This window comes from Condylostylus longicornis, unplaced genomic scaffold (assembly GCF_029603195.1).
Source record: "Condylostylus longicornis isolate FDR11 unplaced genomic scaffold, ASM2960319v2 ptg000054l, whole genome shotgun sequence".
In the NCBI taxonomy this organism is placed as follows: domain Eukaryota; kingdom Metazoa; phylum Arthropoda; class Insecta; order Diptera; family Dolichopodidae; genus Condylostylus; species Condylostylus longicornis.
The window spans coordinates 401199-423797 of NW_026578023.1; the positions used below are offsets into that span (position 1 = coordinate 401199).

A 22599-nucleotide genomic window follows, 5' to 3' on the forward strand; every position below is an offset into this window, starting at 1 on the left:
ACTTTAATTTTACTTTAATTATTAAAATTTACTTTAAGAATTACTTAAATGCTAAGTACTCAAAATTAATAAAAAAGATAACCTTTTTTTAACCGTGGTACCATAATTTTTGGTTTCCTGTACCTTTTTTTAAAATTCAATTTATGGCAGCCCTGCCTACTTGAAATGTGAAAAATATCAGCCTGCGCGTTCGAGGATTTATAATAACTTGTTAATTATTGCTTGACCCCAGAATTTGTCTTACACTGTGATGTCAAAGAAGTAATAGAGATAACAGATTCTTATAAGATTTAAGCTGGAATAATTGGTTCGTCGTTTTTGAGCTGAACTATTTTTTATCTTAATTGTTCATTGGTTCGTCTTGAAAAATCTGATCGTTTTTTCTATTTATTTTTCGATTTTTTATTATGATTTATTACTTTTTTGACAAGAAGTATATGTAATTGTATTGTAATAGTTTAGTATACGTAAATTTGACGTTTTAAAAACCTCTGCACTAAAGTTGAAGCTGATTTAACTTTTTGAGAGAGAGAAAAAGGTTAAACTAAAAATGACGAGAATGTCAAAAATTTAAATCTTCAGCTCGTCATTTAGTGTCATTTTTTTAAAATAACATGGAAAGTAAATTTTTAAAAATTTTGCCTGATTAATGAATTTTTTTTAATTTTTATTGAAAGTTTATAGATTACAAAAATTAAAAACATCTGAATGGTATCTGGTGTGTAAATACTCATCAGATTTTATCGTAGATTAAATTGTGGATTTACAGCCTAATCGTGTATCTCGCATTTTCATCTCGCTTTTTATTCCTTTTGAAATCAGCATGAATATCCCTCGTAAAATTCTACGAATTACGAACTTAACTACGATGTAGACCTTTAAATGATCACGAATTCTTTTCGTAGAGAATCAGAAATGGCAACACAATTTTTCAGTGAGTTAAAATCAGTATTTTATTTCAACTGTCAAATGTTTATTTATAAAACCCTTTTTATAATCGGCGAAGCGAATGGCTAGACGAGTCGATTGGACTAGGCAAATCGAATGACATTTTAAATTACGATTACGATATATACAATACGGAATTATTCTTCTCACTCGAAAATTACATTATACAAATGTATGATAATTACTCTTTCTTCTCAACCGCCTATTAAAAAAATTATTAATTTTTTACGTAAATCTTATTCAGCTAATTAGGTCCATCATCTGAAAAGCTTATTAATTTTTTTGTGATTTAGACAAAAGAAGCAACATATAAGCATTTAAAATGTTTTATAAGTTTATCAAAAAATAACGTGTCTACTTTGTCGCCCTATTTAAGTTAAATATATATGCGGTTAAAAAAATTATTTAAATCTTTACATTTTTTTATTCTTTTTCGAAGTTATTAAAATGATTCTTTTGCACTACATTCAGTTTTCAAATTTTTTTATGCTTTCCATATAAAACCGTATTTATATGTTATTTCTATTTCACTTGCTTGAAACCAGAAAATTTTCAGTTCGGTTTAATAAATATAAAAAATTCAAATCAACAAAAAACTTCAACAACAACTTAAACAATAAAAAATTCAGCTCAAGACCGGGTGTCGTTTCATATGACCCCAATAACCAGCCCGCTGTTTAAAACCTTTTCCACAAAAGCGGCATACATACTTTTTAACGTCACTATGCAATCTTTTATGTTCTCTCAACGCATTTCTTCTCCTAAAAAATTTTGGACACAAATCACAACCAAAAGGCTTCTCTCCAGTGTGAATTCTTTTGTGATCAACCAAGTGTTCCGGCCATACAAATCTTTTGCTGCAAACATCACACTGATATGGCCAATATTTTGCATCGACATGTCTGCTTTGCTGATGTTTTCGCAAATTGAACTGAAATTAATTACAATATTTTGTAGATGTACTTATTATACTTTTTTTTCACTTACTTTGGTTTTATAATAATTCCCGCACATTTCGCATTGAAAATTAGCTGAAATTTTTTTATATCTTTATTCATTTTTCTTTAAATTTATTTCGAAAACTCTACCTGGAAGATGTCTCTTTTCATGTTGTTTTTTAAGATCAAGAAGCTTAAATTTTGCGTTACAGCCTTCATATTTACAAGCAAACGGTCTATCATCGGTATGCTTGTATATTATATGGTTTTTCAAATTAGTTGAAACTGTAAATGCTGCTGAACATAATTCACATTTATAAGGTCTTTCATTATTATGAATTCTCATGTGAATTATTTTTTGGGATTTGGTCCTAAATACTCTTTCACACATACAACACTTAAAAGGAAATTCCTCTTTTATTGTTCCAAAAACATTATTTAACACTGTGGCATTAGACCTTTGTTTTGTTGAGTTGATTTTTGTGTTCATGAAAGAATAAAACTTGCATATTTTGCATTGATTGTTGCTAGAGCAATGATTGGAAATTATGTGATGCTTATACAATTTTTTGTGATCTTCAAAGTATTCTTTACAACTGCAACAGCAAAGTATACCTTCTCGCAACAATTTAATAAAGTCTCCATTGTTTTTATCAATAGTTTCTCGAATGCGGAGGCATTTCTCTACGTCATGCAAATCTGCCTTAAATTCTTTTTTACAGTGAAAACACTCTTTAGCCTTCTTTTCTGAAATCAGCTTGTCCAAATTTTCGTCAAATTCCAGTGAGTCTTCAGAAATATGCTTATGAATATCAAACGTCTTTTTATTATCACTTAAATTTTCTTGTATTTTCCTTGATTTCGGATTTGTATTCATTAAAACTTTATCCTCAGCATGATTTTTCACTAACGCCTCGGCATTAAATGCCTCTAATTTTTCGAGTTTAGATTCTACAGTGTCTAACTCATCTCTATTAGCAGAACCCCATTCAGATTTGTCTAAATGAACCAAACTATGCGTTTGAAATTCAGCCAATTCGTAAAATAGTATATTACAATAAGTACATAGAAACGAATAACTTGTGTTGTTTGCTAAATATATCTCACCACATTTTTGGAATACGTTGTTCTCTTCGTTCATTTTCACTTATAATTTAAATCCGATAAAAACAAATTAAAAATATAGAGAATAGGAATATGCAATATGATTCTATTGTTTGTACTTTGAATTATGTACTAAAATATTGAATGTCAAGTCCGCAATATGATTAGGGTTACCATATTTGTTTTTGAAAAACAAATTGCAAAGTATATTTTGCGGCAGTAAAAAAAGTGGATTCTGTTTTGTAAAAGATGTTTTTTTCTTTTACCTTAAATATAAAAACTTTTTTTTGATATTGTTAAATTTTAACGTAAAGTCCGAGAAAATTTCTATTGTACAGTTTTATTGTACATAAACAGTCATCGACTTTATCGTATGTATGTAGATATATGGCTCAAGCAACAAGCAAATTTTAGTTTTGTAATCACTATCGTGTCAACAAAAATTCGAATGCGTTAAATTAAAATTACAATCAATTTGTAAAAAATTATAAACTGTTTGATTAGTTAAATGCATGCGACAATACAGTTGCATGTGTGCGCCCTTGAATATAAAACTATGCAATATAAATAAGTTATCAAATAGTTTTCTCTAAAAATATCGTCTATATCGCCATTTTACTCGCCAAGTGAGATGAAAGTGAGTAACTATTACACATTTGTAAAATTAAGAGGCTGATCGTGTATCTCGCTTTTTACTCGCCAAGTGAGAAAAATTAAGTCACTATCGTATATTTCTGCAATATGATTTTTCGAGTGAGAAAAGTTATTCCATATTGCGTATCTCGTTTTTTTTGTGAAATGTTTATAAAGTTTATTCAGTTTGTATTTGAAGGTGAAATGTTGAATCGATAATTTGAGAAAAAATCAAAATCCAGTTAAAAAATTGTGTAATCTTATTAAAAAAATGAAATATCTGAAAAATAAATTCTCATTTGAAAGTGAATAAAAAGTGAGATTAGAAAACGAAATACGTGTTAAGCTCAGATTTTGTAGTATATATATTATTTAAACAGTTCATCAGTAGTTAGCTACTAGGAACATTTTTATATATAGTTGACAGTACAGGATGGTCGATAATTAATTTGTGTAAGTTTGACTTTATCTTAAACGTCAAAATAGAAGAATCGTATGAATAACAAATAAAAGAAAACAAATTTGTAAACAGTAATTACTTTCAACATATTTTTATCTAAAATGAACAGTCAAGATATATATCATAAATGTGGAGAAATATTTTTTGCAAATCAGAAGAGTTATTATTTTCTATGTTGCTACTGTAACGAATTATTTCATGAGTTTCCGGAATTTCAAACACATAGCTTATTACATGTAGGTGCAACAGACTCCTTAAATGGAGCCGATATCATCCAAACTCAAAATAAGTTGAAAAAGAAATGTGACTTCAACGATGATTCTGTTAAAGATGAAGACAATCAAGATTTTTCAGATCATTGTGAAAGACTTGAATTGAACAATAAACTAAATATAAATTGTAATGAGAAAGAAATTTTTACTGCTACAGAAAGCAAAGAAAATATAAAGAATGAAATTTCTGAAGAAATCAACTGTCCACATTGCAAAATATCTTATGTATCTAATTCACACGACGTACAAAAGTGCTTAAATATACAAGATACGATAAAAAAATTTGATGGGGACTTCATAAAATTACTGCGAGAGGGTATACTTTGCTGTAGTTTTTGCAAACAATATTTTGAAGACTACAAAAGGTTGTATGAGCATCACATTGATACAGAACATTGCTTTCAAAAATTTCAATGCAAAATTTGCAAATTTTATGCATTTATGGATGCAAAAATCAAAATAAATAAATCAAAGGTAGCGAAGGATGATAGGCTCAAAATTGAGTCGAAAGAAATCAAAAGTCAAACCAAGTGTGAAAGTTGTAATATCTATTTTGACACAAAATCTGAATACAATTCTCATTTGAATTTAGTTCACGAAAAAAATGAAATTAATGAATATGGTCATGATAGTGATTATATTTCATCATTAGACTCAACTGTCTTACAAAGCCTTGGTGAACTTCCATTTAAATGTACTTTCTGTGAAAGGCTTTTCAGAAAAAAATCACAAATGAAAACACACATGAGAATTCATACAAATCACAGACCTTACAAATGCGAATTATGTTCCTCAGCATTTACAGTAGCAGCCAATTTGAAAAACCATATTGTATATAAACACACTGATGATAAGCCATTTGTATGTGAATATGAAGGCTGCAATGCTAAGTTCAAACTATATAATCTTAAAAAGCAGCATGAAAAAAGGCATTTACCAGGTTAGTTACCTGCGATACGTATTGGTAGTACTTAATCCTCACTTATATTTTAAATATGATGTTAATAAACAAACCTTTTAGCTAACTTTCAATGTGAAATATGTGGGAATTATTATAAGACGAAAGTAAGGAATTTCCAATAAAAATGATATTTTTTTGTAAAAAAATTTTTTTAGTTCTGTTTACTAAAACACCAACAAAGCCGGCATGAGGATGCTCAGAATTGGCCACATCAATGCGAAATTTGTTGCAAGCGGTTTGCAAGATCACATCATTTAGTTGAGCACAAACGCATTCATACTGGAGAAAAACCATTTGGCTGTGACTTATGTAGCAAATTCTTTAGAAAAAGAAGCGCTTTGAGAGAACATAAAAAACTACACAGTGACGAAAGAAAATATATTTGCCGTTTTTGTGGGAAAGGTTTTAAACAAGCCGCTGGTTACTGGGGGCATATGAAAAGGCACCCTCCCTTGAGTTAAGTTTTATAGCAATATAAGATATTTTGATAGATAAATTTAGTTGTTTTTTTTTAATTGTTGTCCAATACCTATGTAAATAAAAAAAAATTTCCACATTTTTATATATTAGTTGACCTTAAAATAAAAACAAAAACGACAATTTAAATAAAGGATTCTTTGAGGAATAGCAATCAACATTAATGATGTATAGATTAAGTTTTTTGCAAAATTTACTTTATGAATATATACATGCCCTACTAATTGAATCTTTACTCTAAATTAATTACTAATGGAAAATCATATGTTTTATTTTTATTACAATAGATTTTTTTTTTACTTTTTAATATGTTTTTATATCTACATAATATATATACGAGTACTTATATGATCTAAATTAACAATTTTCTCAAATATTTTTAAAATGTCATTTTGGCAGTAATTTTTATATTTAAATAAAAATGAGAGGCTCCAACATTTTCTTTCGTTAAGACCCCGATGCAAATATAACTTTAAATTTTTTATTCGTAAGTATATGAGGTCGAAAAAATTACAATATTTGCTTAGTACCAAAAACAAATCCAAACGTTTTCTTTTATTATCAGGTTCCTCTTGCAACACATAATTTTAAATTTTAAGTGTAAAATTTTATTGAAATTTGTAAATTTATCTGTAATTTATTTGTCATTTTATTTATTAATAAAATTAATAAATAAAATGACAAATAATTAATTAATTAATTTTTATTTTTTTTTATTTATTTTATTTTATATTGTAATCGAAAATTGAAAAATTTCGGTTTGGAATTCAAATGTATGTATGTATATACTTATTTAAATGAGGAGTAAATTAGAAATTAGCTTTTGTAAAATGCCAGGATGGTATAGATAATATGAGAATTATTTGTTTGAAATAATTTTTACAATTTTCCAATTTTAAAGAAAACACTCATAATAAAATTAAGCCTGTTACTGATATTTTAAACTACTCGCAATTCTCATAGACCAAATTTTAAGGCATTCTATTGAAAAACGTTATCATAAAGGTTCTCCTAATGTCCAAGTCAGTAGTACTGCCAGCTGTGATTCTCTGTTTTTACAAGCCGGTTGTTGCGTCAATAGTTGCAATACGTTTCATTTTCCTTACTCAGAAGCTTTACCATTGTGTAAACAGACATAATAAATCACAAATATTGAATTATAAAAACCTATGTTTACACAATGATTTTTGCATCAGTGATTAACATACATACATTTCATTCCCCTTGCCGACAAAGCTATTATATTTTGTCTAGTAAAAAAGCAGAAATGCCTTTCATTTTTAAATATACCGCATTAATGGCAACCATTATTTTCTCTCCTTATAATATTTACTCTTCGGGCAAAGTTTACTCTCGAAAGAAAAAAAAATTTAAATAGAAATTTTGACCGAATAAATTGCAACACAAAAAATTGCTGACAGAAATACTGATATTTTTGTTATTTCAAGCCGAGTATTGTTGTTCCAAAACCATAAATAAAAAATTACATGTCTCCAGTTATCAAAAATATTTTCGGACATGAAACGTATGCCTGCTGTGAATATATGTACATATGTAAATATATTCACAGCAGCCCTGATAAAATGTGAGATGACTAGATGAGATGTGCTTTTTTGACCATTTAGAGTAGAATTTTTAAGTAAATAAACAAAATTGAATTTTAAATAATAAAAAATTTAAATAATTGCTTGAAATGGTTTGCGGTTAGTTATTTATTAATTTGGAATTCAAATACTTCGAGTTTTTAACGTTGATCAATATAGTAAAGAAAAAATTTTTCCATTCGTTACCTTAGTCATCAATTTCAGCCTTTATTTTTTAATACCACACCTCAGAAAACAATAAGCATATAAAATGGATGAATTAAAAATTTTTCTTCGAAAAACCGCAGGTGATTTTGTTAACGAAGTTGGTAAGATAGCAGTCGGTGCTACAAAAGAAGCGCTTGGCAATGTTATAAACGAAGTGTTCATCAAAAAAGAAGCAGAAAATAAAAGAGTTTTGCCTAGTATTAAAAATATGAAAGTACTAAATTTAGAATCAACCGGTTTGAGATCTTCGTCATATGAAAATGTTCAAGATTTTAAAGTTTTGCGTCAGGGAAGTTTGGATAGAGGTTCCCTCTTTGAAGATCCTATATTTCCGGCAAGAAATGAGTCTTTAATGTTTTCAAGACGACCCGATAGGCATATTGAATGGTTGCGTCCACATGAAATTTGTGACAATCCTCAATTTTTTGTCGAAGGATATTCACGATTTGATGTTCAACAGGGAGAGCTCGGTGATTGTTGGTTATTGGCTGCTACTGCTAATTTAACCCAAGATTCAAACCTATTTTTTAAAGTTATACCTTCGGATCAGGGTTTTGACGAAAGCTATGCGGGAATTTTTCATTTTCGTTTTTGGCAATACGGAAAATGGATTGATGTTGTAGTTGATGATCGGCTACCTACTTACCGAGGTGAATTAATGTACATGCATTCCACAGAAAAAAATGAATTTTGGAGTGCTTTACTTGAGAAGGCTTATGCCAAATTACACGGTTCCTATGAAGCATTGAAAGGCGGCACAACTTGCGAAGCTATGGAGGACTTCACAGGAGGAGTTACAGAATGGTATGAAATGAAAGACGCACCGGCGAATTTGTTCAATATACTTTATAAAGGTTTTGAGAGGAATTCTATGATGGGCTGCAGTTTGGAACCTGATCCAAATGTACTAGAAGCCGAAACAGAATCTGGTCTTATTCGTGGCCACGCATATTCTATAACTAAAGTAGCACTAATAGACATAACAACTCCTAACAGAGTAGGTAAAATTCCAATGATTCGGCTGCGGAATCCTTGGGGAAATGAAGCAGAATGGAATGGACCATGGAGCGATAAATCTTCAGAATGGAGATTAATTTCAGAAGCGACGAAAAATGAGATTGGTTTGAATTTTGATCGGGATGGAGAATTTTGGATGTCCTTCCAAGATTTTGTGAACAACTTTGATCGAGTTGAAATTTGTAATTTATCTCCAGATTCTTTAACAGATGAGCAAAGACACGATGGAAAAAGACGTTGGGAAATGTCAGTTTTCGAAGGCGAGTGGACTCCTGGTGTGACAGCGGGTGGTTGTCGAAACTTTTTGGAAACATTTTGGCATAATCCACAATATGTTATTACGTTGGTTGATCCAGATGAAGAAGATGATGACGGTAAATGTACGGTCATCATCGCATTAATGCAAAAAAATCGACGATCCAAGAGAAATTTGGGAATGGATTGTTTAACAATTGGCTTTGCAGTTTACAATCTAGAGGAAAAAGATTTGCATGTGAGGCCGCAAACAATGAATTTTTTTAAATATCGTGCTTCAGTTGCTAGATCTCCTCATTTTATAAATACTAGAGAAGTATGCGCTCGTTTTAAATTACCTCCAGGACATTACCTTATCGTGCCTTCTACTTTCGATCCTAATGAGGAAGGCGAATTTTTAATACGTGTGTTCTCTGAACATAAAAATAATATGGAGGAAAATGATCAGCGTGTCGGATATGGGGATATAATTGAAGGTGGCGATGATATTCCTAGCGATATACCAATTGCACCAAAACCTATAATTCTTGATCCTCAAAAACAAGCTCTAGAAAGATTATTCAGAGACATCGCTGGTTCCGACATGGAAGTTGATTGGATGGAATTAAAAAAAATTTTAGACCATTCTATGAGAGATGATTTACCAAGACAAATGGTACCAAACTATGCCCAAAACGATTCTGATGCTTTATTAATGAACGGTGGAACTGGAAATGCTGAAGGAGAGATTAATCTTTTTGCTCTGCTATGTGGCGCTTGTTGTAAAGGAACTCCATTTGAACCCTTACTTGGAATAAATCAAAACGAACCACTGGATTCGAATCGCCCTGTCCTAATACCACCTAGCTCCGTAATTTCTACCGAAGCATCAGGATTTTCAAAAGATGTTTGTAGATCAATGGTTGCAATGATGGATTCTGATCAATCTGGGAAACTAGGATTTGAAGAATTTCAGGAATTACTAACCGATATTGCCAAATGGAAAGCTGTTTTCAAATTATATGACCGTAACAACGAAGGACGAATAAGTGAGTTCGATTTAAGAACTGCTTTAAATTCTGCTGGTTATCATATGAATAATAGAATTCTAAACGCTTTAGCACACCGTTATGGTTCGCGTGATGGAAAAATTGCGTTTGACGATTTTATTCATTGTGCCGTAAAAATAAAAACCTTTATTGACATTTTTAAAGCCCATGATGCAGAAGGAACAAATGTTGCCTCATTTACTATGGATGATTGGGTTGAAAAGACAATATACTCTTAAAAAAAATTTTTTAAAAGGTATAAGGCTTACCAATTTCTCCTTACAAAATGAAAAATCGCAGAAATAAATATTGCTTAGATTAATGGCTTAAATATATATATATATATTTTTTTAATAAAAGTCCTCAGGACTGTTTATCGAATATTTAAGAATTATTTTTCTACTTATTTTTATATATTAGCTGTTTTACTTAAGAAAATTGTAGTTCATATTTATAACGTTGTTGTTTTTATATACATATATTATACATTATATTTACAAATTTACATTTATTATTTAATCATGTCAATCAATTACTTGATTAAGCATTTTAATAAATAACAATATTGAAATTACTTTGGCTTAATTATTTCATCAAAACACAATAAAAAAATGATCGCTTAGCTTGATGATACCGATGAAAGGAAGCAAAACTTATTTAACCCAATTTAAAAGTTGAGAGATCAGTTTAGGCAATCCGACCATTAATCACAAAATATCTCAAGCTTGGAAAAAAATGCTTACTTATAAAAATCTATGCCATATATTTTAAAAAACAATAAAATATTTTTAGTTAGTAATGTTCAGTTATATTTTATTTCAAAATAATTGGCATTATAAGGCACCGCATACACGTATGCAATAAGTACAAGACACTTACACATTGTTAATATTTAATAACAAAAATTAAATGCTTAAAAATTATAAAATGAAACTTTAAATAAATAGAAACAAAAAAATTTAATACAATAATATTTCATACAATAATGGAAGACTTTGTAAGTATATATAAAATAATACAATTAATTGGTATGTTTGCACATTTAAGAAAAATGCACAATTGTACAACATTTTTACCCACAAAATTTGTTGATTGTAACACTTGAACAAAAACCAAATATTTACAGCGCCGATATTATAATCTTAAATTGCTAAAAAGACTAGAAAATATAGAGTTTTAAAGAATAAATATAAATAAAGCATATGAATTTTAACAAATTAAGGAAAAAAATAATTTGTACTTAATAATAGTTTAACATTGTTACAATTACAACAATTTTGTGATAAAGTTATATTAATAAATCTTTAAAAAACTAGCATTTCTTAATAATCTATTTCAAATAATATTGTTTGATTTTGTTGGATGCTAGTTTTATTTGGCTTCTATGAGTATATTGTTTTTTCTATCCAATCATCCATATTAAATGTGATTGTATTTGTTCCCTTAGTATCTCTTTCTTTAAATATTTCAATGAATGTTTTTATTTTAACAGCACAAAGAATGAAATCATCAAAGGCAATTTTACCATTCTCTGATCCATAACGATGTGCCAGTACATTTAATACGCGGTTATTTAAGTTGTATCCAGCTGATTTTAAAGCAGTTCTAAGCTCAAATTCATCTATACTGCCTTCACCATCGCGATCATATAATTTAAATACCGCTTTCCATTTTGCAATATCTGTAAGTAATGTTTGGAATTCCTCAAATCCTAATTTACCAGATGCATCGGCGTCCATCATCGCAACCATAGATCGGCATATGTCTTTCGAAAATTCTGCATCTTTCATAGAGTAATTTAAAATTTGTTTCAATTCCTTCCATCCTACTTCCATATCTGGACCAGCAATATTTCGAAATAATCGTTCTAAAGCATCTCGCTGAGGATCATGAATTGTAGGTGTTGGAGCGCGCGGAATAATAGTTGGAATATTATTGTCGATATCGTTTCCATAATTAACATTTTCGTCATTTTCTTTCATATTATTTTTGTGTTCGGAAAATACACGAATTAAAAACTCCCCTTCTTCATTGGGGTCAAAAGTTGATGGAACAATTAAATAGTGTCCAGGAGGTAATTTGAATCTCCCACTTACTTCTCTAGTATTGATAAAATATTGTGATCTAGCAACTGACGCACGGTATTTGAAGAAACTTAATGGTTGTGGTTTAATCAATAAATCCCGTGACTGCAAATGATAAATAGCGAATCCAATTGTTAAACAATCCATTCCTACATGCCTTTTAGAACGGCGATTTTTTTGCATAAGGGCAATGATGACCGTACATTTACCATCATCGTCTTCTTCATCAGGATCTTCCAAATGAATAACATACTGAGGGTTGTGCCAAAACGTATCTAAAAAATTTCGGCAGCCACCTGCCGTTACACCAGGTGTCCATTCTCCTTCAAAAACTGACATTTCCCACCGACGGCGACCATCGTGTCTTTGTTCTTCTGAGAGAGAATCTGGGGACATATTACAAATTTCAACGCGATCAAAATTACTAAGGAAATCGTGGAAAGACATCCAAAATTCTCCATCTCTATCAAAGTTTAGACCAATCCTTTCTTTTTCACTATCAGGAATAAATCGCCATTCAGGAGAATGATCACTCCACGCACCATTCCATTCAGCCTCATTCCCCCATGGATTACGCAAACGAAGTAAGGGTATTTTACCTCGTCGGTTTGGTGTTGCTATGTCCATTAAAGAGACCTTAGTTATAGAGTACGCATGGCCACGTATGAGCCCTTTCTCAGTTTCAGCTTCAAACACATGTGGGTCTGGTTCCAAGCTGCATCCCATCATAGAATTCCTTTCATATGCCTTAAGCATGATATCAAACAGATTTGACGGAGCATCTTTTGTTTCGTACATCTCCCCAACTCCACCAGTTAAATCTTCCATTGCTTCTATCATAGTACCACCCTTCAATGCCTCATAAGATCCATGTAATTTGGCGTAAGCTTTTTCCAGCAAAGCACTCCAGAACTCGTTTTTATCTGTCGAATTCATATACATTAGTTTCCCACGATAGGTTGGCAAACGATCATCTATTACAACATCAACCCATTTGCCGTATTGCCAAAAACAAAAGTGGAAAATTCCAGCGTAGTTGTCCTCGAAACTTTGATCTGGTGGTACAACCCTAAAAAATAAATTCGAATCTTGGGTTAAGTTTGCTGTTGCAGCTAACAACCAACAATCGCCAAGCTCTCCTTGTTGTATGTCAAATCGAGAATATCCTTCAACAAAAAATTGCGGACTATTTGAAATTTCATGAGGTCTTAACCACTCGAAGTACCTATCAGAACGTCGAGAAAAAAGTAGAGATTCATCAGAAGCTGGAAATAATGGATCTTCAAACAGTGACCCATTATCTAAACATTTATTTTTTAAACTTTCATAATCTTGAATTTCGACTCGGGATCTTCTTGAACTTTTATATTTTTGTTGGGAAAATCCCGATGACTCAAGGTTTAATACTTTCATATTTCTAACACACGGCAAAACTTTTTTGTGCTCAGATTCTTTTTTTAGAAAAACTTCGTTGACTGCAGTTCCAAGAAATTCATTAGCTTTCTCAATTGCTGCAGTTTTTATATCACTTATTACTTCTCCAGCAGCATCACGCAAAAAATTTTTTAATTCCTCCATTATTAAACTTTGTATGTGCTAATTGCTTGTATTTATTATAGTTTATAGGTGTGGTTACTATTCACAACTAGGAATCTATTAAAACAAAAATGATTTATTTAAAAATTTCAACCTCAATTTTCTTCATTTTATAGGTACCAAAATAATTTGCTGATTTATAGTTTTTCCGGAAAATAAAAAATAAAACAAAAAAAAGTATAAAATAAACGAAATTTCTGTATTTACGTCGTCCGTCCTATTCCTATAATTTACAAATTACATGTAAGAAGTAAAAGTCAAAGTCTGTGTTGGGACTTTTACCTATTGGAGCAAACAAAGCTTTTCTAAACATATCATATTTGCTGCATTTGACTATGTTTTCTGAAATTTCTGTTTTACTTTTTATTTAAATAACTAATATTATATTATACAGGTAAATTGAATTTAATAAAGAATGAGGTCGAAAATGTTTTATTCTTTCAAATATTTTGCTTTACTTTGCAATAGTGTCAAAATTTTTACCACAAACCGAAGCTGTCAAGTTTAAAATGGACTCTACAAAACGAGCTGCAGCTATTAAAATTAAATTTTAAACTTAAATCAAAATTTTTTAAAAGAAATTATTTAAATGAAAAAGTCTAATGAAATATTAACTATATTAAAGTTGTATTAAAATTTTGCATAAACAAGTTTACTTCGTTTGATGACAAATAATAGAAAATATCCTATTCTCATCAAATAGTTATTTCGTTTATATGGCAGTTTGAGTACTTGTCTTGAAATCTTCTCGAATTATCCATATAGCTGTAAAAACATAACCAAAGCGGCGAGCGGCAACGGGGGACGATTTACAGTAAATATAATTTAACACAACATGGAATGTCAAAAAAAAAACCACCAACTGCAAAATAGGATTTGAAGCTTTTTCACCACCGCAGAATTCCAGGCGGTTATTTCGCTTGATTCTTGGCAGTTCCATTTAAATATGTGTATTCTGTTCAAAATTTATGAAAAATGCATTTTGTTCAACATTTATAGATTATAATTTTTTTCAGTTCTTAAAAACGTCTTGAGTACGCATAAATTATAAAAAAAAGATAGGTTCAGAAAAAATAAGGGAACAAAAAATTTTCTAAACGCAATTTACACATGCAAATACATATACACATTACACGTACGTCATATTTTCAAAAAACCAATTATGCAAGATGCTGACGTTTGATTATTATTATATTTTATGATAAAGTCAAAATTGTTTTTTAGACAATTTATATTTTAAAATAAAAGCTATGGCGCACATAATTTAAAAATTAAAAAATATGGATTTCAGTTTCGTTAAAAATGAAACGGGTTTCGACAGCTTGCCTACGGAGGTAAGAAAAATTATAAATATTAAAAAATTTATTTAATAAACAAAATAAAACATCGTAAAATATTTGAAAATATATTATACAACTTCTTATAGGTTGTTATAGATACTTGTTTTCAAATTTGAACAAGTACAGACCTATATAATAAATGTACTTTCTAAGCTTTTCAACTTTTTTGTTATGAATATTTTTGAATTTAGATATTATGTATAAAATGAATGGTAACTTTTTTATTTTTAAAAAGTACCTAAACATAATACATATTTGTCTGAAATATTTGTTAAAACATAATGTTTTGCTTTCAGATTATAATAAAAATTTTTCAAAATTTGGATCATTATGATTTATTATCAATTAGTCGGGTGTGTCGAAGGTTTTTATGTATATTACAACATCCAAAATTGCTTTCCGAAACATTATTGAAAATCAATAACATTACAACTATAGAACAAAGCCCAGAAAATGTACTGGTGAAAAGTAGCCGTCAATTTATTAATATTCATTTTGAAAATTCGAATATTAAACTATTCGGCAGTCTTTTACTACGATCTCATTTGCAGCTTCAATCATTAACGTTTGAATCGTTGGAATTAGCTGAAAATGAAATATTTATAATTTTAAGAGAAACAATTAATTTAATCGAATTAAAAATTATCAAATGCACATTCAAGGAAGATGAATGCGACATTACTAGTGTTACTAATATAATCGATGAAAACATAATGTTACCTAATTTAAAAATCTTACGATATATTGATATATCAAATGCTTCTAGATCAATTTTGTTTAAAATAGCCACTTTAATCCCAAAAAATAATTTGAAAGTATTTGAAGTTACAGTTTTGAAATCCACTGAAGAAGTTGTCGTAATCTGTTGTAATTTGATTTTACCTATATTGCAAAACCAATGTCTAAGTCTGCAACACGTGAAAATTTCTAATTTTCAGAATTGTTGTAAACCTAAAATATTTAACTGTTTAAAAAAAAATAGTAAAAACTTGGCTTTATTAAGCATAGTTCAAACTAATTCTTTCTCAGATGCTGATGTTGTTTTCATCAAAGAAAATTTCCGGTACTTGAGATCGTTCGAATTAAGAAGCTGTCACAATTTGACAAACGTTAGTGCAATAGCCATTGGAGAGCTGCCTTTATTAGAAGAATTAAAAATTTCTGAATGCAGTGGTATTATAACTGGTATTAATAGTGGCGGAATAAAGAATGGAATACTTAAAAATATCAACTTGAAATTACGCAAATTACATATGATATTTTTAGATATTAATACGGACTGCATGATTAAAATAAGTGAGCATTTACCAAATCTAAAAGAATTGATTTATAGGTATCCTATTGTTACTGGCAGAATTCAATGTAGAATAACAGATTATGCTTTGCAAGCAATTTTAAAAAATTTAACAGCGCTAGAAGTCTTAGATTTATGTGGTTGTTCCTGGGTAAATTTTTGAAAAAAGTAAAAGTATATTTTTGAAATATATTTTTTTTTAATTAAGTTAACCGATTTTGGAATAACCGGATATGAAGAAGAAACCGAAAGACAAGATGGCGTTTCAATCAATCGATTAACTAATCTTCAAGTTTTAAACCTAATTGGGTGTTCCAATATAACGGATCATTTCATTTTGCATGATTTTAATTTAGAAAAATTAAAAGTAATAAGAATACCCGAACTTTCTTTGGCTGGAACAAAGGTATTAATAAAAAAATGTAAATTTATTGAAGAACTTGAATTTCAAAATGATTTTGATACTGAAGAGATATTATATTTATCAATAAAACATTTTCCGAGATTGCGAGTCATAAAATTTTCACGGTTTTGTTCATCAAGTAATAAATTAATGGTATATTTTTATTTTTTATGTATATTTAAAATTTATTTTAATTTATTTTTATCTTTTATGAAGGATGCAAAAATTCAGCGCTTTAATAAAATATTTGGATATGTTGGTTTCGATTGCAGCTGCACAATTTGCAACCGCGTAAAATTATTAGCAGATGTTTTTAGAAATCGAAATTAATTTTTATAAATTTAGCTTCTAATATTTTACTTCTTTTGAGTAAAACAAAAGTCTAAGTGATTCTTAAATATAAATTTATAAAAACAAACTTTTTTATTAATTTATTAAATTCAAGAAAAAATTAAATGCAAAAAAAGAAAAGATTATTTTGTTTTTAACAACAATATTTAAAAAAAATTTTAACGAGGGGGTTTAGGTTTTCAAATCCTTTAAATTTTAATTACATATAAAATTTCCTATTTACAAGCTATAGTCATTTTCAGGGATGATTTTTCATATGGTTTGAGTATCCAGCTAATTGAGCAAATGCTTTCCCACAAAGCTTGCAAACATGTTTTTTTTCACCCGAATGTAACTTTTTATGTTCTCGAAGAGAACTTTTTTTTGCAAAACTGCTTGAACATAAATTGCACTTAAGGGGCTTTTCTCCTGTATGAGTGCGTTCATGTTCTCTTAATTGATCCTTTTCAACAAATTTCTTATCGCAAAAGTTGCAAGGATGTGGCCGTTGACTGTAATCCATGTGTTTCTTTTTGTGATGCATTCTTAGTTTAGCCTACAAAAAATTTTTGAAATTATACAATTAACAAAATTGAATGTAGTACCTTAACGTTGAAATCCATCCCACATATTTCACATTGAAACTCTACCTTCTGACTATGTCGTTTTTCGTGGTTATTTCGTAATTGTTCAGTTTTGAAAGTTTTTCCGCAACCACTTTCATGTCTGCACTCGAAAGGTTTATCATCAGTATGTTTATAAATAAAATGGGTAGTTAAATTCCTTTTTAATGCAAACGCCGCTGGGCATTCCGAACATTGAAAGGGCTTTTCTCCTGTGTGTGTTCGAATATGATTTTTTAATAGTATAGGAGCATTAAAACTTTTCATACAATAACAACACCTGAGATTTTGATGATTTAGTTCATGTTTATGTAAATGAACTAAGAGTTTGAATTTTTTGTTACAAAATCCACATTGGAGGCTTTCACTACTATTTTTTCTTTCAGTCTTTATGTTGGTAAAGTTTCTTTCAGGATGTTCGGATTTCATATGACGCTCTAAACTAATATATTTTTTATCACAGATTTGGCAGGTCGCTTTATGGGAACGTTTATGGAATGCTAATTTTTCTAGTTTATCAAAATATCGTGGACATTCTTTACACAAAAAATAATCCTCACATTGCAGTAAATCACTATTATTGTTATGATTTTTAGTCATGCTTTCAGTCGCCGTACATTTTTGTCTATTGTGATGTTGAGAAGTTTTGTACAACTGTTTGCAAATAACATCATACGATATTTTGTCTTCATGATTCGTTTTTATATGTTCCTTTTCATAAAGTTTTTCACCATTATCAAACCGTTCTATTAACAATATTTTATCTTTCTGATCACCAAGATCTACTAATACTTCGTCTCCATTATCCTCCACTTCTAAATCAACATGATTTGATCCTTTTGAGATTCGAGAAATAAAATTTAAATTTTTTACAAGGATCTTTTCATCATGTACAAAATTTATACACGTTTTTTGAATTGAAGAATTTTCGCAAATTGCGCTGTCATTCTCGTCTTCATAGTTTTCCGTGATATATTCTTCTTTTGGCCAAATCGGCGCTTCCAAACTATCTGAACTTTTCCCGGAACTAACCTCATATTTTTCGATTTCAACATGTTCATATATTTTACCTTCTTCTAGGGTTTCTAATAAATGTTCATCTTTTACATCTATTAGAATATCCTTGTTTATTTTCCTAAGCTCATTGTGGAATATTTCATTATGATTTCGGAACGACAAGAAATTATCAAAGTTTGTTTTACAATACCAGCAAACAAAAATATAAGTTGAAGTTTTAGATAAAAATATCTCTCCACATTTAAATTTACTTGATTCTATATCCATTAAAAAAAAATAATTTATAAAAAATAACTTTTTTTCGTTTAGTATAAAGTTAGTAAACAAAAAACAAACTATGTACAATCAGATTTTTAGCATTTTCCCCAACATAAAAATTCATAATAATGTCTGTTGATTTGATATCATTAAACAGTGTTTACACATCACACTTTTTTATAAGAATATTTTTTTTGTCAATAATGTGTTCTGAGAGAATCTATTTGGCGCACTGTCAATGTAAACTTTATATATATATTTTACGAAACAAGTTATCCGTAAATTCATTTGAATGAACTGTTAAAGCAAACTGCAAACATCCAAAAAAAATAAAAATTTTGCGTGACTTAAAAATTGAAAAACATTTAAATAGTACGTACAATAGAATTTTTAAATTAATAGAGTATATCCATGTTTTTCTCTCATTAGGGATTTGCTATCCACCCTTATTTCGAACAAAAATTATACTTTGATAACTCATTTGTTTTGACAATCAATTATGTCTGTCAAAAAACTAATAAATTCGAAAAAATATTCCTTTTTAAAGAAATCTTGCAAAACAAATTATCTAATTTGTTATAAAAATTTAAAATGCATTTTACTTGTCTTCGAAAATAGAAAATTTTTATTAAATTATCTTTAATAAAAATAGAACATTTTTTTTAGCGGAAAAAGTTTATTAATTACAAATTGTTTATGTAAAAAATTTCCAATCATTTTTATACTGCAAATCCATTAAATTTAAAATGGTAAATAATTGAACAGATATAATGACATTATTCTACTTGAAAATTAAATGACAGTTAAATGACCTAAAAGAAAATTAATTAAAAACACCCTTTATTTGATTGTGTTAAAAGAAAAATTATATCTTTCTGGGGAATTACCAAATTGTAAATTTAAATTATAATTTAAAATGTCCAATTCTCCTGCTAAATATAAACTTCTAGGAATAAAAGAAGTTTTGCCGCAGTATAAGGATTTATTTGTCGCGTTATTTAAAATTGATGATCAGGAGGTGGTTCAAAGAGTATTAGAAGGTAAGACAAAAATTCTATTTTGACGATTTGTAAAACATATCAGTCAGTTGCGACTACATCACAAAATAATTTTTTCGTTTAGCTATTAGCGGTTCAAAGACTTCAGATATTTGCAAATGCGTAAACAAAGAATTTGAAGAAAAAGGCACGCAAACCGTTATAGAAGATTTTGAAATGGTTCAAAATTCAACTCCGAATAATCCTTCCTCGCCTACAAAACCGGAAGACAAAAAAAAGAGAAAACGGAAGCTGCGAGGTCCTAGAGCAGAAAAATCTTCTGGAGAAACAAAGAAAGTTTTAATACAAAACGATAGATCGATAAAACAACGGTATGAGAAAATAGAAAGTTCGTTTCTTTCTGGAGAAGAAAATAAACATAGAAATGTTAATAACGAAAATGATTTAGTAGAAAATATGCCCGCTTTAGATCCGCTTTTGAGCAACATTATGAATCTTGGAGATTATTTTATAGAAGAAATGTGTCTTCCAAGCAAACCACAAGAAAAGCTTATAAGTACAATGAAGGAAGAATATAATAGCTGTTTAACGTATTTGGAAGAGGTAGGACTTCTGCCCATACATGAAGCAATACGATCAAATGATTTAAAAAAAGTAAAAAGGCAGCTGTACATTTTTAAATTTATTGGGATTGATTTAAAAGACGTCTTAGTAAGAAATGAGGAAACAAATTTATTGCAATTTGCAATTATCCATTGTTGTAAAAAAAATATTTTTGAAGAATTAATGAAATGCTGTTCTGCCCTAATCCATGAAATAGATGAAGATGAAAATAACTTAATTTATTTAGCAGTCGATTGTTTATATGAAAATTCAGCCCATATAGAACTGTTTAAAAATTTACTGGATTCTTTTTTTCCTGACATAAGCACATTAAAATATTTAGAAAATACTAATTGCGAAGGACAAACAATATTTCATTTTTGTGTTAATAAAGATAAGCCCATTTTTTGTCATTTATTGTTTGAAAAAATTAATAGCATTTTGAAGGTTAAATTTGTGAAGGTTGAAAATGGAAATTTATCGAAAGAAAAACTTTTGCTATACTATAATGCAAAAATGAATGAAAGTTTGGAAAATTTGGAATGTTTGCCGGACATTCGCTTGAAAAAGAGTAAAATTATAAACATCAGAGATCTAAAACACGGTTTGAGTCCATTAAATCAAGCGGTTCAAAATAAAAATGAAATTTTTGTAAAAATCTTTTTGTGCAATTTTGCAGATATTGATTTGAAAAGTTATTCGGGGCTTTCACCTTTAGATCAGTGTGAAAATGATAGTAAAATATACAATATTCTAGTTGATTATAGTAAATTGTTAAAAAGTAATATACAAAATTAAAAAAAACATTTGTTTTTATTTATTTTGAATAATTTTTGCAATTGGTAATTAGAATTGCAAACATATAAAAAAAATGTTTTTCACAAATAAAAAATTCAAACAAATATGTACACAGGAATTTCAAACTGCAAAACCCCAAACAAAAGTAAAGCAGCTTTTACTGTATGCACAATATGTATTAAGAATTTCGAAAGTTTACTAAAATCTGAAATGACTTAGCCAAATGTCATTTTCAAGCAGAGGTCCCAAGCCCAACTCTATATATGCATATATGCACATAAAAATACACATATTCTTTGCAATTTTAAAAATAATAGTATAGAAGCAACTTTTTTCTTTTTTAGAATATTCAGGTTCACAAATGAAGACACACCTAAAGCATTTACAGTTTATTTATAGACAAGCTTGAGTCATTTTGTACACAATTTTTCATTATTGGGAAGTTTAAAAATTTAAGGAATTTCTTTTTCCGTTTTTGTACCCTCATAGTTCCTAGTGTTTTCTTAATTTACTTTAGTTTTTTAGATTTACTTAATCCTATTGTTATTGTAAATTATTCTATAGATTAGACTGTGTTACTGATCCGTCCTAGTCATGTCCTAGGTTTTTATTTCAAATTTAACATTAGATTCCGTTGTTGATCTGTTCTGTACTGTATGGAAAATTTTTAGAATACGTATGTATAGTAAAATTTGAAATGAAATCCTTAGCATAACATAAATATATAAAAGCTACAACGGAAATGAAAACACAAAGTTGACATGAAAATTTCTGCGACATTTTCCGTATTTTACAATTAAAACCACAATTTAATGTAGAAACGGCCTACAAAAAAATTAAACAAATTAAAAAAAAAAATTTATATCAAATACTCAGAGCATTATTCACAATTTTATGACTTATTTTTATGGTCTTATCTTATTTTCGTAACCAATTGAAAAAAACTTTTTTTTTAATAAAAGTAGTGACTAGGCGATCAATTCAAATGGAAAATTATATAGCACAAAAAAAGTACCTTAAACGAGACGTAAACGCACAGCTCGTAATCGTATAATCAGAACATTCGTTTTTTTTTAACTGGATATGTGATTATTCTAATAAGATTACAGATTTCAACTGGAGTTTTTTTCCAAAATATCATTTGAACTTGTCACAATATCTGTCACACATTAAAAAGAAGTTGTAAGTATGCGATGCGAATATTACCACCTGAATATTAACGATACATGAATAAATACTTTATTTTCTTTGTGCTCGGCGAATAAAAAGATATATATGAATGATTAGGTTCATACACAATATTTAACACTTCGTATGCATATAAAGAAAGTATTTTTTCGTTATACATTGT

General features: G+C 29.0%; 5 protein-coding genes across 5 annotated transcripts; 3 read left to right on the forward strand and 2 right to left on the reverse strand.

Annotated features, from left to right (window-relative positions):
* Positions 1 to 1364: 1364 nt before the first annotated feature.
* On the reverse strand, positions 1365 to 18950 carry LOC129611619 (uncharacterized). Its single transcript, XM_055524838.1, has 9 exons — positions 17557 to 18950; positions 17213 to 17507; positions 15663 to 15806; positions 14043 to 14118; positions 11395 to 13573; positions 8498 to 8921; positions 2037 to 3032; positions 1936 to 1979; positions 1365 to 1879 (listed from the first exon to the last, which is right to left on the reverse strand). Exons 1-9 carry the CDS (start codon positions 18856 to 18858, stop codon positions 1574 to 1576), a joined length of 5766 nt encoding a protein of 1921 aa, XP_055380813.1. The 5' UTR covers positions 18859 to 18950; the 3' UTR covers positions 1365 to 1573.
* On the forward strand, positions 4141 to 5926 carry LOC129611633 (zinc finger protein 501-like). Its single transcript, XM_055524855.1, has 3 exons — positions 4141 to 5295; positions 5377 to 5420; positions 5472 to 5926. The coding sequence occupies exons 1-3, from the start codon at positions 4185 to 4187 to the stop codon at positions 5775 to 5777; spliced, it is 1461 nt and encodes a 486-aa protein (XP_055380830.1). The 5' UTR covers positions 4141 to 4184; the 3' UTR covers positions 5778 to 5926.
* Positions 7402 to 10442, forward strand: LOC129611630 (calpain-A-like). Its single transcript, XM_055524852.1, has one exon. It carries the CDS (start codon positions 7648 to 7650, stop codon positions 10141 to 10143), a length of 2496 nt encoding a protein of 831 aa, XP_055380827.1. The 5' UTR covers positions 7402 to 7647; the 3' UTR covers positions 10144 to 10442.
* Positions 10697 to 13825, reverse strand: LOC129611631 (calpain-A-like). The gene is made up of 2 exons (XM_055524853.1): positions 13705 to 13825; positions 10697 to 13641 (listed from the first exon to the last, which is right to left on the reverse strand). The coding sequence occupies exon 2, from the start codon at positions 13564 to 13566 to the stop codon at positions 11287 to 11289; it is 2280 nt and encodes a 759-aa protein (XP_055380828.1). The 5' UTR covers positions 13567 to 13641; positions 13705 to 13825; the 3' UTR covers positions 10697 to 11286.
* Positions 14763 to 17039, forward strand: LOC129611632 (uncharacterized). Its single transcript, XM_055524854.1, has 4 exons — positions 14763 to 14918; positions 15221 to 16369; positions 16427 to 16774; positions 16838 to 17039. The coding sequence occupies exons 1-4, from the start codon at positions 14865 to 14867 to the stop codon at positions 16949 to 16951; spliced, it is 1665 nt and encodes a 554-aa protein (XP_055380829.1). The 5' UTR covers positions 14763 to 14864; the 3' UTR covers positions 16952 to 17039.
* Positions 18951 to 22599: the final 3649 nt, after the last annotated feature.